Source organism: Camarhynchus parvulus, chromosome 7 (genome assembly GCF_901933205.1).
Source record: "Camarhynchus parvulus chromosome 7, STF_HiC, whole genome shotgun sequence".
Lineage (NCBI taxonomy): Eukaryota > Metazoa > Chordata > Aves > Passeriformes > Thraupidae > Camarhynchus > Camarhynchus parvulus.
This window is the reverse complement of record NC_044577.1, coordinates 24,189,291-24,204,680: the sequence shown is the minus strand read 5'-3', so window position 1 is coordinate 24,204,680 and position 15,390 is coordinate 24,189,291. Positions and strand designations below refer to the sequence as shown.

Below are 15,390 nucleotides of genomic sequence, written 5' to 3'. Positions count from 1 at the left end.
CAGTGTTTAAATCTTCTTTGTGTGAGCAAATCTCCCCTTTTGTTTTAAATTGCAGAATGATTCACTTTATTTATCATTCTGTTCTTTTGTTATGAGAAATCCATGTGCCAAAGCCTGCTCCGATTTCTTAACTCAGCAAGAGCTGATAGTATGATTCACCCTCTCCACATCTACCCAGATGACATTACCACTGTTCCAAATATGCACCATCAAACTGCATGTCAACATCCTGTTGACTGGTCTAGAGTGCGAGCAGATGTGCTTTCCAGTGGTGTTGGAAATTAGATTGGAGAGGAGACAGTGGCTCTAAGACATTCTGCGTGCCCTTTGGACATGATGACACTATAGAGTTACAGAGACTCTGCACCACTGTCTACTGAACTCCTGACCTTACACATCTTCCCTCTACGGTGTCATTAAATGAACCACAGTTCATGGAAAGCCAAGCATCAGGCTACAGGGAAGATGTAGAGCCTCCTTATATTTCCATTTCACAGAGAGACGGCACATTTTGAGAAGTATTTGCATTGTAGTGACACTGGAGGTTCCCCTGAGTACAGACACAAATGGAAAAGAGTTTGGCCCAAATACACTAACAGATTAAGTGGGAACCTTAAACACAAACAGGCACACTACACCCTTTATCTGCAAATCATTGTGCCGTAAGGTAAAGCAGCGGATACACGTGTTTCAGGGATAAGAATATATTCCAAAGGTTCAAGCAGAAGTCAGGGGAGTGGTAAAAACAAAGACAAATGCTTGGGATGCAAAGTAGGAAGGAGAGTTGATCTCTTATCTTCAGGGTAAACTCTTCTCTTCTGGCCTTGTATGAGGGTCAAGAACAAGTTCAGTGTTATGAATGCTGACAGAAAATTCCTCCTCTGTGTTCCAAGGATTTCACAATCTTGTTGCACTTAAAGTCACAGGCTGCATAGGCACCACATAAAACATGAGTTATACCAGCATCATAGTCCATCCTGGGTAATAAGTCTCTATTGATCCCTTTTGGCATCACACAGGTTTCATTCTCCATGACTTTACACCAGATCTGAGATGGTCCACACAGCCTATGCCAAATATTCCTTGCCCTTTCAGCACAAAAATAAATGGGAAACAGAAAGGAAACAAGGTGGGGGGAGAACCCAATGCACAAGGTAACAAATAAATAAACTATTATTCCTTACAGAGATGGACAGGAAGATAATCAGTAGAAAACAGTATTTCATGGGATGCCCAGAGCCAAATGCTTTGCTATGAAGAACCTCTCCTTCAGGATCTAGCCTAGCAGTTAAATCTCTGCTTGTGCTTGACCTGCACAAAGTCTTCTAAATTTGGGATTCCACCCAACCTCACCCAGCTCAGCAGCTTGGCATGTTTAAGAGAGCCTGAAGTGTGTAGCCAGCAAAGGAGAGGAGGAAGCCAACACCACCTCTCCTGCCAGCTGGCCAGGTTACCATGGCATGCAGCCCAGTGGTACACTGAGCCTCTGGTTCATCTGAATGTGCCCAAAAGTGCTGCCACAAGACCCATCTTGAACTCACAGCCAGGCACAACTGCTGCTACATCCTCTCCTCAAATGTCCAGATGATGGATCCAAACACCTTCTCTGAAGCTCACAGGCTGTGCAGGGTGGGCAGTGAAGGACATTATTGGTAGCTTTCCACTCAGCCTCTTTCAATGTTGCCATTGCCTTTACAGGAGGAGATTACAGATTTTGCATAATGTTTTGCCATGAAAATCCAGCAGAGAGAGGGATTTCTAGTGTGATGTCCTGTTGTTGCAAAGCATAACTTCCTGGAGAGAGCCTCCTTCCTTTGTTTTATTTATTTATTTTCCTCCGAGTGCAGCCTAAACCCTCCCTTCCTGTTGGGAACAACAGCTGCAGCATGCAGCATCAGCTTGCCAAGCCTGAATGACTGTGAAATATCATTTATCTTGGAGCAAGATAGCATCAAAGAGAACAACTATGTGGGCCTGACCATGCATTCACTACATAGCTGTGCTTAGGAGAAGTAGGATAAATTGCAGTAGCAGAGGCAAGAGAGGTCCCACTTCTGAGCTAACACTCTTGGACCTCAAACTGTTGTCAAATCTGAAAGCACTACTGAGAAAAAAAGGGAATTTTCATTTCCTTATTCAGAAAAAGAGTCTTTCAAAGGCTGGAGATGCAAAAGTATTCACCAGGGCAGGAAAGCAATACTTGTTCTGTAGGTTAATGGGAACACTATGGCCTCAAGATCAAGTAATTGGCTGATGAAAACCACAGAGCTGACACAGATTTCCTAACATACCTGTATTATCCCACAGACCTGGTGAATCCTGAATGAATGCCACAATCCTTAGATAAAAATTACTTTCAGATACCCTTCTGTTATCTTCTCCTTTTAACCCTTTAGGGGAGCTTTCGATTTTTTGACAGAAGCAACAGCTATTTGAAGATTAGGAGAGAATTCAGTCAAATTGAAAATTAATGATTAATCACACATTTTCCCCACCAGCACTCTACTCCCATCTTTTGCTCTGGGCTCCTTTGTGGCCTCCTGTCCCACGTGATCAGTTGGCTGAGAGCACTGAGATGCTTTTTGTTCAGTGCCCAGTCTCAAGGCTCCCCTGGAAGCACGCTGGGCTGCATGGTGCTTCCCTTGACAACATCACATATTTCCCATTAATGACGAGTGGAAAAGGTCAGGCAGGTCTCTTTAATGGCCTGTTTGAGAGCAAACAGCCTTGGGAAATGGCTCTCTGATTTCTGGGAACACCAGTCTATTCACAATAAGCAAAGACAGAAGTCCCAAGAAAAGTGAAGATAACAACATATTAAAGGGGACTTTCTCATGTGAGTTTGGATCTGACAGAATCCTCCTAAATAACTTGGGTATAACTCTTCCAGTGATTTTGGTGGGGGGAGAACAGCTTTAATGAGAACACAGACAGATGCAGGAAGTGTTGCACAGATGCAGAGGGGTTGAGCACCAGGATGTAACAGCGCATGCCATTTTGAGCAGTTTGCCACAAAATTCCTGAGACAGTCCAGACCACTGGCCGTAACATAAAGCCATCACGACCACCATCCTTCACATCATCTGCAGCAGCTAGGGAATCTTTTCTCAATAGAAGATCTGAAATTCCTTAGGGATCACAGAATCATAGAACCATACAATGGTTTGGATTAGATCGTCTAGTTACAGCCCTCCTGACCAGGCCGGGTTGCTCCAAGGCCACCCAACTTGTCCTTGATCATGATGATGAAAGATTTAAATGTAAAAACTTCACATGACAAAATTCCCATGTCTCAGATCAGAAAGCCCCTACTTTACCTGTGCACATTGTGTTTCTTACACAGAAGAAGCAGAAATCAAAAACATGCCCATCAGTATTTTCATAGAGAATCAATCAAGTGTAAATGAATGTCACGCTGTGGAGCTGAAGCCAGTGCAGCAACGTCAGGAGTTTTTCCTATTATTCCCTGTCTTTGTTTTGTGCCTTGCTTTGCTCTATCACTAAATGTTCCAGAGATCTCTACCACGAGCCCAGAGTGTGGAAATGCTGACTGAAGTCATTTACCGCATCCATGTGCACAAACAAGCTGTTAGTTGCTGTTGGCATGTAAATAAGTCACTGTTCTTTCCATCCTATAGCTGTTAAATAAATCCAGTGAGCCAAGTTCACGGCACTGATTTCTTGTAGGAGGTCACTGAGATGATTTTGCAGAAATATCCTGTGACAATTTTGCAAAACAGGATGGTCCCAGCCTGAATTTCATTACTCTTGTTTTTTTCCACTTCCATCCCGGTGGTGACTGTGTTTCTGCTGTCACAGGCAGGCTGTTAATTCATCCTGACTCCATAACAGACACCAGGAAAATGGAAACTTTGTCCACTCTCCTTAATGTTTAAGGCATATGCATTAAAAATTGCTTGTATTCTGGTATAACCTTGAAGTGCTAGTCCATGTCAGCTACAGACAAGCTGTGTGTGCACACTTACAGTGACTACATGCCACTGACTGCAGCACAGCATGCAGACAGCCAAACAGATAGCTTTAAATGGCAGCTATATAAACAAGGCAGCTGGCACCCTAGTCCAGGCTGAAAAACTCAAAGTGGAGTATGCAAATTAACCTCTGCAGCCCAATAAATACATCTTATTTACAAATAACACCTGTACATTAAAATAAAAATACCAAGACTAGGGAGAAACCAGGTGTCTCATCTTTCTCACCATTCTACCAATGGCAAACTGGAGCAGCAATTAAATATTTTGCCAAAGGTGCCATAGGAAGCCTGTGTTGGAGCCATGACGAGTCACTTGTGCTTCAGCCTGTGCTGTAGCCTCAGGTTTGTTTTGAGCACAGTATAGATTCATGGTACATGCTGACATAGCTACTTGGACCCAGTAAATGCCATCCTCAATTTTCACCTGTTAAAAGGACACTGTGAGGGTGAAGGGGGTTGATGAGCAACAAAAATTGAAAGTCCTACTTTCAATCTTACCCACTAATGGTAGACATTTTAGGAAAAGGAGTCAGCAGCAAGTTTTGCACTCAAAAGAAATAACATCAACAGCAGTGGATAGGGGTTTGGGAAGTGGATTTAATAGGTGTGTCTAGATTTGGCTAAGAATGAAAAGAGCATTTTCTTTCCACTGGTTGCTGGCTAATAAAAGCAGAGGGGTGGAATACATCCAACTTGCAAAACTTGAATACAGTTACTGCTATCTGCAAATGGGTGCCCCTCCCCGCTCATGTGAGCTACACAGGCAAAAGAGAATGACACATGTGCTGTTTCCTTTTCCAGTTGCAAAGGGGTCAGGAGCCAGGCAAGGAGAGCCCGAACAAGAGGAGCATTTTCCTGGGTTCTTCCAGCTGTTCTGTTCAATCCCGCCGTCAGTTCTGAGCAGGGAAGAGAGGCTGTCAACACAAATAAGGCATTTTTCAAAGGCGTAAATTATGAGTTCCCCAAACAATGCGACATCTCAACCACGTGAGTACCCTTACCCCCCTCCCCCCTTACTATAAGAGTGGATTTATCAGCCTGCTGCTTAAGGAACAGATTGTCTAATGCATTTCATATGGGGAAAAAAAAATAAGGAATGCCTGAGACTAATCCTGAAGGAAAAAAGTTGTGAAGAAGCTGTTTTCTTTCTTAATTCTTTGTGTTTGTGTGCGCGCGTGTGTGAGGGAAGGACTGGAACAGGCTCTGCAAACTCTGGCTCCTGAACAGCACCAAGCAAAGTTAGCAACGTTTCCGCCTAAACCCCAGCTTAGAAAAGTTTCATTTGAATGTTTTCCCTCCCCCGCCTTCAGGAATGAAGTTATAGAGCATTTTGAAAGCGTGCTGACGCTTTTCTAAGATAGTAATGGTGCTGCCCAGCCTGGGTTTAGGAGTCTCAAGCTGTCTGTGTGTAACATGAGACCCAAGCCACAAACTGACAGTCTATATTTAAAGCCACAATGTGTTTCTGCTCCTGGAAATTTAGAAACACGGGCTTAAGGACAAGCAAATTGGTTTTTCAGCAAGAGAGGGTACAGGAGGGCAAGTCCTGTGTTTGTGTAACTCTGCATATTTCAGTAAATTTTAAAAGAGAGAATTTGGCCCAAACAGTCAAGGGAGCACAGAGGCTCAGCTGCACTCTGGTAGTGTTCATTTTGGGACAGTCTTAAAAAGAAAAGTGAAGGAAGGGATGGATTATTATTTGATAAGCTGTGAAAAACTCTTTTGAGTTTTTGGTGCTGCAATATATTTTTTTTTCTTATGGCTTTAGTATGATCTTGTTTGAATTCAAGAAAGTATGTATGTTTTATTTTTAATAAATAAACTGCCAGTAGCAGAATTGTTTATCATACCATGGCATCAATAAAGAAGGCAGAAAGTACAGACAGCTCTGCTGGGAGCAGCCTGCAGTTCAGGGTTTGATCCAGATACTGCTGTAAGGATATTTGTTCTGTATGGCTGTAGACACTGACAATGTTTCCCAAGCTTTGAATGAGGCAGGCTGATCCAGCAGAAAAGACACAGCAAGCAGAATCTCTGGAATCCCAACCAGCAATTTCAAGTTACCCTTTAGTCCTTTTCGCAGATTCTAACCAACAAGAAAGATTAGATGTTACCTTTATATTTTATTCTACTTCATTCTGCAGTTTAGAATATTACAGCTTGTTTTCTATTGCAGCTTGTTTTCTGTTATAGCCAGGAAAGATACAGGCTGGCTAATTCAGCATTCTGAAAGCTGTTGTTTGGCACAGCTTGTGTAAATTACTGCTATTGGTGCTCTCCAAGCATGTCCAGGAGGGTGATCATGACTCACTGAGGTTCTTCTTGTGTATTGTGAAATATCAGCAAGGGTCCAGACCCAATGTTGTATATTTAGTGACAGGCTCGGCCAAGTGACACATCCAGGACCAGCTCTACAGTTCTGAATACATTACAAACAGCCTCTCTGGCAGACCCAGGCTGTCAGACCCCACAGAAGGCCCTGGGGGGAAACCGGATGAGGAGTTAGTGCCCCATGGGGCCTTTTGTCTGCTCATAATGAAAACAGACAGATGCATCAGGTTCTCCTGGGTTTTTTTTTCCAAAATGTGGACAGGAATTCTCAACTTGAACTATTTTAAGATTATATGAATCTCTCCATGAAAATAAATTGCTTGCAATCCAGCTAGGAGTATTCTGGCTGAAAAATAGTCATAATATATTGTCTTTGGTTGGGTGTTTTGGTTTTGTTTTGTTGTTTTTGTTTGGTTTTCTTTAATTAGATGGATAAAATGTATAGATTGGGAACAAAAGTTAAAGGGAAGTCTGATAGTACCATATTTCTGTATAATGCACATTTGGTGCATTGATAATGGTTGAAGTTTTGGTGGAAGGTCTTTTGGAAAAGGGTCTTGTATCCTAGTAAAACTCCTGCTAATTTTGCAAGAAACAAGACAAGAAACAATTGAAAGTTCAGTGTATTGACAGGCACTGCGCAGCACGGACAGCACATGTTTGCCAGAGAAGCAGAATAATTGGGAAAACAAATTTGCTTCATAGCCACAGTGAAAATCTTTGAGATGGGTGTGAATATGCATAAAATAATCATCAAAAACTTTTTGATACATATTCTGAACATATGAATTCTTTGCTGAATACCTGCAGGTGAGACCACAGAGCAGCTGCCAACTGATGTAAACTGAACAGTGTTAAGTTACCTAATTGCTCATGTACTTTGCTTATCTCCTTGTGTTCACCCGTGGCTGATAAGGAATTTTATTCATTCTATAAATGCAGTATGATCCTGTCAATCCGGGGGGGAGCACGCACTGTTTCAGATTTTAAATATTAAGCTCTATGGAGTCTGTAAATGCTTTCTGCTTCTGTATGGGGATGCCCCACCATCTCACCTTGGGCACTTCCCATGCCCAGCTCAGATATCCCCCCAGATATCTGAGTGGGCTCTCTGTACCCATACCAGAGGTGAGGGAGACAGTAACTCTGGTGCATTTGCTTCCTGCTCACATGTACAAGCAGTAGCTGCCTGACTTAACAATGAAACCTGAGGAACTCCACAGGTTTGGCAGTCTCAGTTCAGCTGGCAGCTTTTGCCCTGTTCCTGTTAGACTGCAGTGACCCTATTTTGAGGCAGTGGGACAGCTCGAATGAGGTGAAGGATTAGGACAATAAACGTCACCAAGTCAAAGGTTCAACCTGGGCAGGCAGTGATCTGTGCAAAGCCATCTTTATGGGTCAGAGGTGTTCACCTCTTTGGAGAAGGTGTTCTGCAATTTACAGGATTTCATCTGTACCCAGCAGTCTGGGAATGTTTATCTGGGGTCTTTTATACTCCAAATGCCAGCTGTCAAAGGAGTAAGTGGTTAAGGAGAACAGTTTGTGGAGGCTTTTCTTCCTCATCACTCATCAACAGATAAGGTCCTCTTCCTGGGGGGATAGGGAAGCAGTGTGATGTGCGCAACGCAGAAGAATTGGCCCAAAAGGAAACCAAAAAGCAAGGCTGGTCCTCAGGCCATGCCCCAGCTGCAGAGGGAGGAAGAAGTGGGGAAGAGGGTGAAGTGAAGCCTTCTTGAGCTGTATGCACTCCCTCTGCATTGCCAGCACTCCTCCAGCAGTAACCCAGGCACTGCCCTGCTCAGGGGAGCAGAGTCTGGTGCTGCCCCTGTTCTACAAGCAGGAGGTCTTGGCTCCATCAGCCCAAGCTTCTTCACCTGCCCCAATGACAGTCAGAGCTTCTGGCAAAATGAGTCACGTATGTATCTGTCCCCTCAGTGAGGCCACCTTGCAAAGGGGGCCTCAGATAAAGGCAGAGAGACTTCTGGCTGTGAATGGGGAGTGTGGTTCTGGGAACAGCCTTGCCACATCTTCAGCTCATAATGAGATATATTTTGGGGCTGCAAACTGGTTATTTTGTATGTTCCTGGAGCAATACCACCTGCCTTTCACACAGGGCTTGTGAAAAGCCTTGAATGAACCCTTCAGGTTTTTAATTATGTTATTCACACCTTGGCAATATATGTGATTTCATTGCCCTTAATCAACAGAAGTGCTTGCCTGTGACAGTAAGTGATAAACAAAAACAGGGGCTATTGATTATGAAAATCTGGTCTTCACTGGTAAACTTGTGAGCATTTATACACAAGGAAACCTACCGATTATAATACCCTCTCATTTTTAGCACAGAAATCTCAAAACATATCCTACAAGCACTGATGTAAATTGAATGTCTCTGCTTGTATGTTTGTTTCCCACCACTGTGCATATGAATTGGAACATTTGGCTTTATACCCCAGGGCTCTCCTGACACCCTCATTGTCTGACATATTTATGTGAAAGTCTGGGAATTGAAAGGCTCAGAATGCACCTAAAATTTCAGTAATTAACAGCAGAAATGTTGGCAAACCGCTGAGCTGGAGAGAATAGGGAGAATGTTGACCCAAATAGGAGTCTGCTGGTTTAAAATACACAATTTTCAGTATTGCTGGGCATCATTAAAAAAAATACACAGTAGATGTTAAAGTAGATGTTAAAGATTCAGGTTGTGGCTAGTTGTGTGCTTAAGCCTGTTAATATTATAGAATTATGCAGTGTCTGCATCACATTGCTGCTGCTGCTGCACCTTTCTTTCTAGGCTCTTGTGTAATATACCCTGTATGCATAGCTGTTCAAATGACTGAGTCCAATCAGCAAAGTCTTTTGTAAAACAGGCTTTCAGAACTGCATTGTCTAATGAAAGTCTGTTTGTGTGTGTGCTCTGTGTAGTGCCTGCCTCTATTGTTTGGGAGGGATCAGTATTCCTATAGCGTAGAGAAATTCAAGCCAACAGAGGGATCTGATTGTGCTAGGTGCTGTACAGTCATCTCTTCTTCAAAAGGCTGGTAAAGAGGAGAGATTACAGGTGGGAGAGAAATGACTGCTCTCCATGGACACTGCTGGTGAGGCAGCTTTTAGCTAGGAAAAGCTGAGGAGGAAGGAGTTGGTTTGATTCCAGCAGAATCACTGGTGCAACAGCTCTTTGCTTCCCACTGCCTAATTCTATAATGCATGCTCAGGAAAAAAAAACATAGCTCAGAAGTTATTTAGCAACTGGCCTGCTTGTTTCCCACAGAAAGATCAGAAAACTTCTGAAAACAGCATTTGACATGAGTAAGAAGTTTGTTTACAATTTCTTGTTTCACATACAAGTTGTGATAGAAAATGCATGAAAAACGCAGATGCCACAGTGACAAGAATATAGAAACACCTTAGGAGGGCAAGTATTCGGGCAGCAGACAATTGTGTTTACTTCCTTAAGTTTCTAAGTCAGATGAATTTGACAGCATTACCCCAATAATGAGTAGATGAAAAATTCACCAGCTGCTAAGCATTCTGAAAAACTACTTGGAGAATGGAGAAAAGCGTCACTTGGAGAAATCAGGCCTTGTTTGCCAACAGTTTATGAACATAGATGGAGGAAAAGCCTCTCTTCTCTGGATAATTTATTTGTAACTGATAACTGCATCAAGTACCAACACTGCAATGCTACAGCAACAGACATGCAGCTCATAATTTCATGCTGAAATAAGATCTGGACTCCTCTGTTTCTTGAAGAGTCAGCACAATCTAATTCACACCAGATTCCTATCTCTGCTATGTTAGCATGGAAATCAAATGCACTGCCTGTTCTAAACTGATCCCTTATTGCAGATGTACCTTGCACGTGTAGTTTCACCAATGAGACAGCTGGCTGAGTGATTTTCCTCTTAATTAATCATCTCATATGCAAAGGATGCCAGTTTCTCATTTCTTCTCTTCTGACATATGTTTCACCACAGGGTTCTTCTTGATGAAGCAGAAAACTTCACTAAAAATCTCAATGGGTTAAACTTGTTCTGCTGCATTAGAGTTTTAAAGTGATTTTTCTTTCCTTTCCTCTGCCTCTCTTTTTCATCTTAAGAGGGAAAAAAGAATTCAGTTATTTCATGAGGATCTCTACCTCTTTTTTCTCCAGATAAGCCCTGGAACTGAGTTAAGCTTTTTATCAGTAAGTTGCAAGGGGGCATTTGAACACACCCTGAGCCTTTGTTACTGTGAGTGATAAATGCCTATTTTACTGGGGACTACATGTTTAAAATACCTAGTTTTATGAGACAGTCCACATCATACAGGACATGTGTGACTAGTTCACAGCCATACAGGATCAGACATCAAATCATTACATATGTGCAGGTGTTTATAGTTGTGAGCAGAGACTCAATAACACTAAACCTAGAAAACTAGTTTGAATTCTGTCTGTTCACACATACATACACACACAGAGTGTGTCTATATACAATATACCTTATATCTGTATGCATACATATACAAAGACGTGGATTTATACCCACCATCCTTTCCACTACTTATATGGCTTTATTCGTTCAGGTTTATATTCCTCTTCTAGCTCATCTGTGCTGGGAGAATTTGGTAATTGCATCTTTAGGACAGTTTTCTAGAAATGCTGATCATATAAGTATATTCATACCAAAATTAAAGTTATTCTTTAAAAAAACTACCCACCTTCAGAAACAAAATACTTATTCAAGAATCCATTCAATCCTATTACATAATTCTATGAACCCCCTCAAATAGTTGAGAAGATTAATTTATGCTGGAAGAGATTTTACAGAATTGTTATTCCAGTTTAACTTTTTTTTGTAGGCAAACTTCTCTGTGGTTCATCTTGTTTTTTCGAGAAGTGTTCTTACTAAGACAAAAGTAAGTTGCTCCTTGTCTGCTAATTGGATGTTGCAAAAATTTCAGTCACTTAAGAAGGGATGAGAAAGCAGGTCTTCATGGCTGACTTTAGATAAACCCAAATAATCCTTAGGTGAGACAAATAGACCACAAATCATTTAAACTCGAGTGATTAAAGAGTTATCTGTCTGAATGAGTAGAGGGAAAAAATATTTCTAGTGGATGGTGAAGAGTTACCATAAAATGTAGTCATCCTAGAGTTCAGGAAACTTGCGTACATTTTCAAAAATTCTGTTTAAAATGACATGCTGGATTTTTATATTTTATTTCTGTATTCTAGAATATATTGTTGAATTCTGCTTTCAGGAATTTCTTAGCATGTATTAGGGCTAGAAGTTTACCAATTTATTATTAAATAGTCTAGTCTTTTATTTCCTTTATAACCAGCACTCATGAGCTAGCTGAGGTTGTTCTTCTACCTGTCAATGGTTCATGCCAGTGTAATGAGCACACTCCCAGTCCCATCCAACAATGCAAGCAGGAAATTAAATCCTTGATGTATCTGTGGCCTCTCTCACACATGCTCTCTCATGCTGTCTAGATATCCTCTGCACCTCCTAACCCTGTCTGTCCCTTAGCCCACAAGTAAATGGCCATCTCTGAACATACAAGAGACACACAGGTCCCAGCTGTTAAATGCCATTTCCCCCCTTCTCTCAAGGACCTTCCACAGTGCTGCCAGTGGAAAGGAAGAAAAGAACAGGTCAGGAAAACATAGATCTTTCCCTGTCATCATCTGGGCTGAGGCTTTGTTTCCTTTGGGAGTTGCCCTTTCTTCCACTCTCCTTCTTCTCTATGGATTTCTCTTTGCTCTCTCATCTTCACAGCTTGCTATGAAACAACACCCCCCCCCGTCCAGATCTTTCCTGTCATCACATAGCAATTTTTATTTACAGCTGGGACATGCTTTTTACATTTTTTACAATTGGGAGAGATGATTATTGTCTGTTTCTCTTGAATTTCCACAATTACGTCAATGGCTTTGATTTTGGGACTCTATTACATAAAAATCCAGTTTTCTGCATACTGAACTCATAAGGAACTTCTTTTTTTGTTTAAAGAAGCTATGCCACCAGTTACTAATGGCAATTAAGCCCTTGGTGGAAAGAGGGGCTATACACAAAATTAGGCTGTATCTCTCTCTACAGAAAACCCTGCATAACGTGTTGAGTACACCAGGAAACAAATCTGCAGTTGGGAACCAGTCTCAGCTTCCCCTTTGCTTTGGGAAAAAAGGGTTTTTCACTCTTTTGCAAAACCACTCAGTGGACTCTGAACACTGTCACTTTTCCTGTTACTCAACCTATCCTGCTCCAACCATGGAGAAGAGTGGAGTGAACAACTTCTGCTATCACCAAAGTCAGGAAGAACACCACCAGGTCAGGGAGAAGAGGGTCAGGCTGGCTGGGACTTTGAGCAACACGGTCTGGTGGAAGATGAAGCTGACCATGGGGGTGTGGTTAGAAACAGATGCTCTTTAAGGCCTCTTCCAACCCAACCCATTCCATGATATTATGATTCAAAGGCTGTTTGGTAGGTACTTCTCATGAAGGCTGTTTCCACCCAAGGTGAAGAAATGAATTCTTTTGACACCTTGCTGATTGCCTTTGGCACTTTGCCATCTCCCACTAATGGCTGCCTACTCATCATACCTACAGCTCAGGCAATAGGTAGTGACTGGACCCATGAACATCCTTTAAAAAGGGAAAAAAGCCCTTCTATCTTACCTTTTCTATAACTGAATGGATCTGGTTCCTCACAACACCTCTTCCCTAGTCAACCATCCCACACCCTGACCCAAGAACCCAGATCTGATTTGTATTTGCTGTACAGGGGACAAATTGAAATTACTACAAATCCAAGCCATTACCACGAGGGTAGTGACAGATGGTGACTTGGCATGGTGGGAGATGAAAAGCTGGTGTTGTACAGCCCGCAAAAGAAGCTGGTTTTTTCATACCATTGGTTATCTGAGTCTTTCCTGTGTCTCCAGCTCTCCAGTTAATGTGTCCTTCCTACTCATGATTAATAGCAAGCTTTCCACTCACATCCTTCCCATTTCCGCTTGACAAAATACAATCTTCTTCATTGCAAAAGTGTATTCTTTTTACTTTGTTCAGTCTGTGAATTTCTCAGGGCAGAATGATCTCTCCCTCCATCTCCTTTCTAAACAAGAATCACCAAATAATTATTTGACACTTCAGCACTCGTGTGGCACTGACCACATATGTCTTCCCAAGTTACCTCATCAAGTTGCTGATTCTGGATAGAGATTTCAGCCTCCTGAAACATGAAGATAAAATGCAAAAAACAAACTTAGGTATGACATCAACTGATAATGGATATCAAGCTGGAAGGATTTTAGGGGTTTCTCCTTGAAAATATTTTTCCCCTAAACACATTTATTTGTATTCTCTGAGATAGTCTCTAGACTGTGGAGATCAAAGAGAGCTGGAAATCCAGCAGGGTTTTTAAGTGCATTAAAGGTACCGTGTTTCAAAGCCACATACCTGAACATTTAAGCACCATGGAAGAAATGAAGTAGCAGGTGGTAATACCTGTAAACATGAGTGTTCTAATCTTAATACTTTTCGGTTTGTCAAAGCCTAACTGTGTGACAAAGAGCCAAAATAAAGGATGCTGTGTGCACATGCAGACACACACGAGAGCATAAAACCCAAGGACACCAGCCAGCTTTGGTTTTCCCTTGCAGCCACATTTCTGATCTTGTAAGTAATTTACAGTAACAAGGATGTGTATTTACCAGACTTATGTGGAACCTGGCAAATCTAAGTATGGAGTGCTTCTTGGGAGATTTGAATACAGAAGTGTAATTCCCTGCTGCACTTCTTTTTTGCTGAGGTAAAAAATATAAAATGCCATCCACCACAGAACAGTGGCATATTGTAAATGTCTGCATATTGTGAATATATAGAGAGAAACACAGTCTATAATGTTCCTCACTTAGCAACTGAGACATTATAGAAATATTTTCAGGTGCTTTCACAGAGTCAAAGTGAGACAAAATGAGACTGTTTTTCTTTTCATTACTCCTAAAGAATGAGAAAATATTAACAAGTGGTGTCCACCAGATCTAACCCCTTTCCTACTGTAATTTTTTGTGCATGTTTTCTGTACAGCTGTAGCTGTAAGTTGAAAACTTCATCACCTGAGATCACCTGATGTCCTGGCCTGTAAACAAATACCCAACTATTTCTGTGTCCTTCCCATTTCTGCAGAGTTTCTCAAGGAATGCCTTACTTACTGCAAGCTACCATTGCAGTGCTGAAATCTGTTGTTGAGATACTTGTACCCCAGAACTTGAGATTGCTCTTATTGATTTTAGTGGACTTTGTATCAGAATTTGCTGATTTCAGATCCAAAGTTTTTAATATTACTCTGCTTCAAATGCCTTGGTTTAGCTCACAGCAGCCTCATCTACTATCACCACGGATTTTATTGAAGGCAAAGTGATTTATGAATGGTAACTAGAGCTCTTGTAGGAAACACTATTGAAGACTGGGGGTAGTGGGGAGCAAATAAAGATAAACTGATCCTGTATGCTCCCAAAGAAAACTTCCCGCTGATTCAAGGTTCTTGCACATTAAGAAAAGATGTCTCTGGCTCTTGAGCTCATTCCCCCTGTGGATTAATGATCCATAAGGGATTCTTTGTACCAAGGAGGAGTAAATCACCCCTCCTGCTTTTGGCAGGCAGGAACATAACTGGGGAGATAAATGCTTTTACATTTCTCTGAACTTTAATGTTGCTCCTGGCTAAAGGATTTCCCTTCTGGAATCCATTAAAATCTATGAATCTCAGACAAAGACTCTTCTTCCTCCTCCCACGTTCTGTGTGAGATGCTTAATCTCAGCATCCTGGGGACGTAACCATTTGTGAGCTGGAAACAGAGCATGAGCTGAGCCCTTCTGCTCTCGAGGTACCTCCTCTGGCTTCCTTTGCTTGCAATGAATGAAACCTTTCATTGCAACAGCCTCTGATTTGTGTCAGAAGGTTCATGACTGACTGGAGCAACAATGGCTTGGCAGAGAGGTACGAAACTCTTTAAAATGTGGCATTGCTTAATAAATAAAGATCAGCTTTGAACACAGGGGAGAAAGTGAGAT

General features: G+C 41.8%; 1 protein-coding gene across 2 annotated transcripts in view; it reads left to right on the top strand.

Annotated features, from left to right (window-relative positions):
* The first annotated feature begins 4,757 nt into the window (after nt 1-4,757).
* Nucleotides 4,758-15,390, top strand: part of GYPC (glycophorin C (Gerbich blood group)) — a 33,198-nt gene continuing 22,565 nt past the window's right edge. The window contains exon 1 of one of the 2 annotated variants that reach the window (XM_030952829.1): nt 4,758-4,981. In XM_030952829.1, coding sequence (XP_030808689.1) covers nt 4,948-4,981 — 34 coding nt within the window. In that variant the 5' untranslated portion in view covers nt 4,758-4,947. Of the gene's footprint in view, nt 4,982-15,192; nt 15,317-15,390 lie in introns of those variants that run through there. The other variant, XM_030952830.1, reaches the window with a different exon arrangement.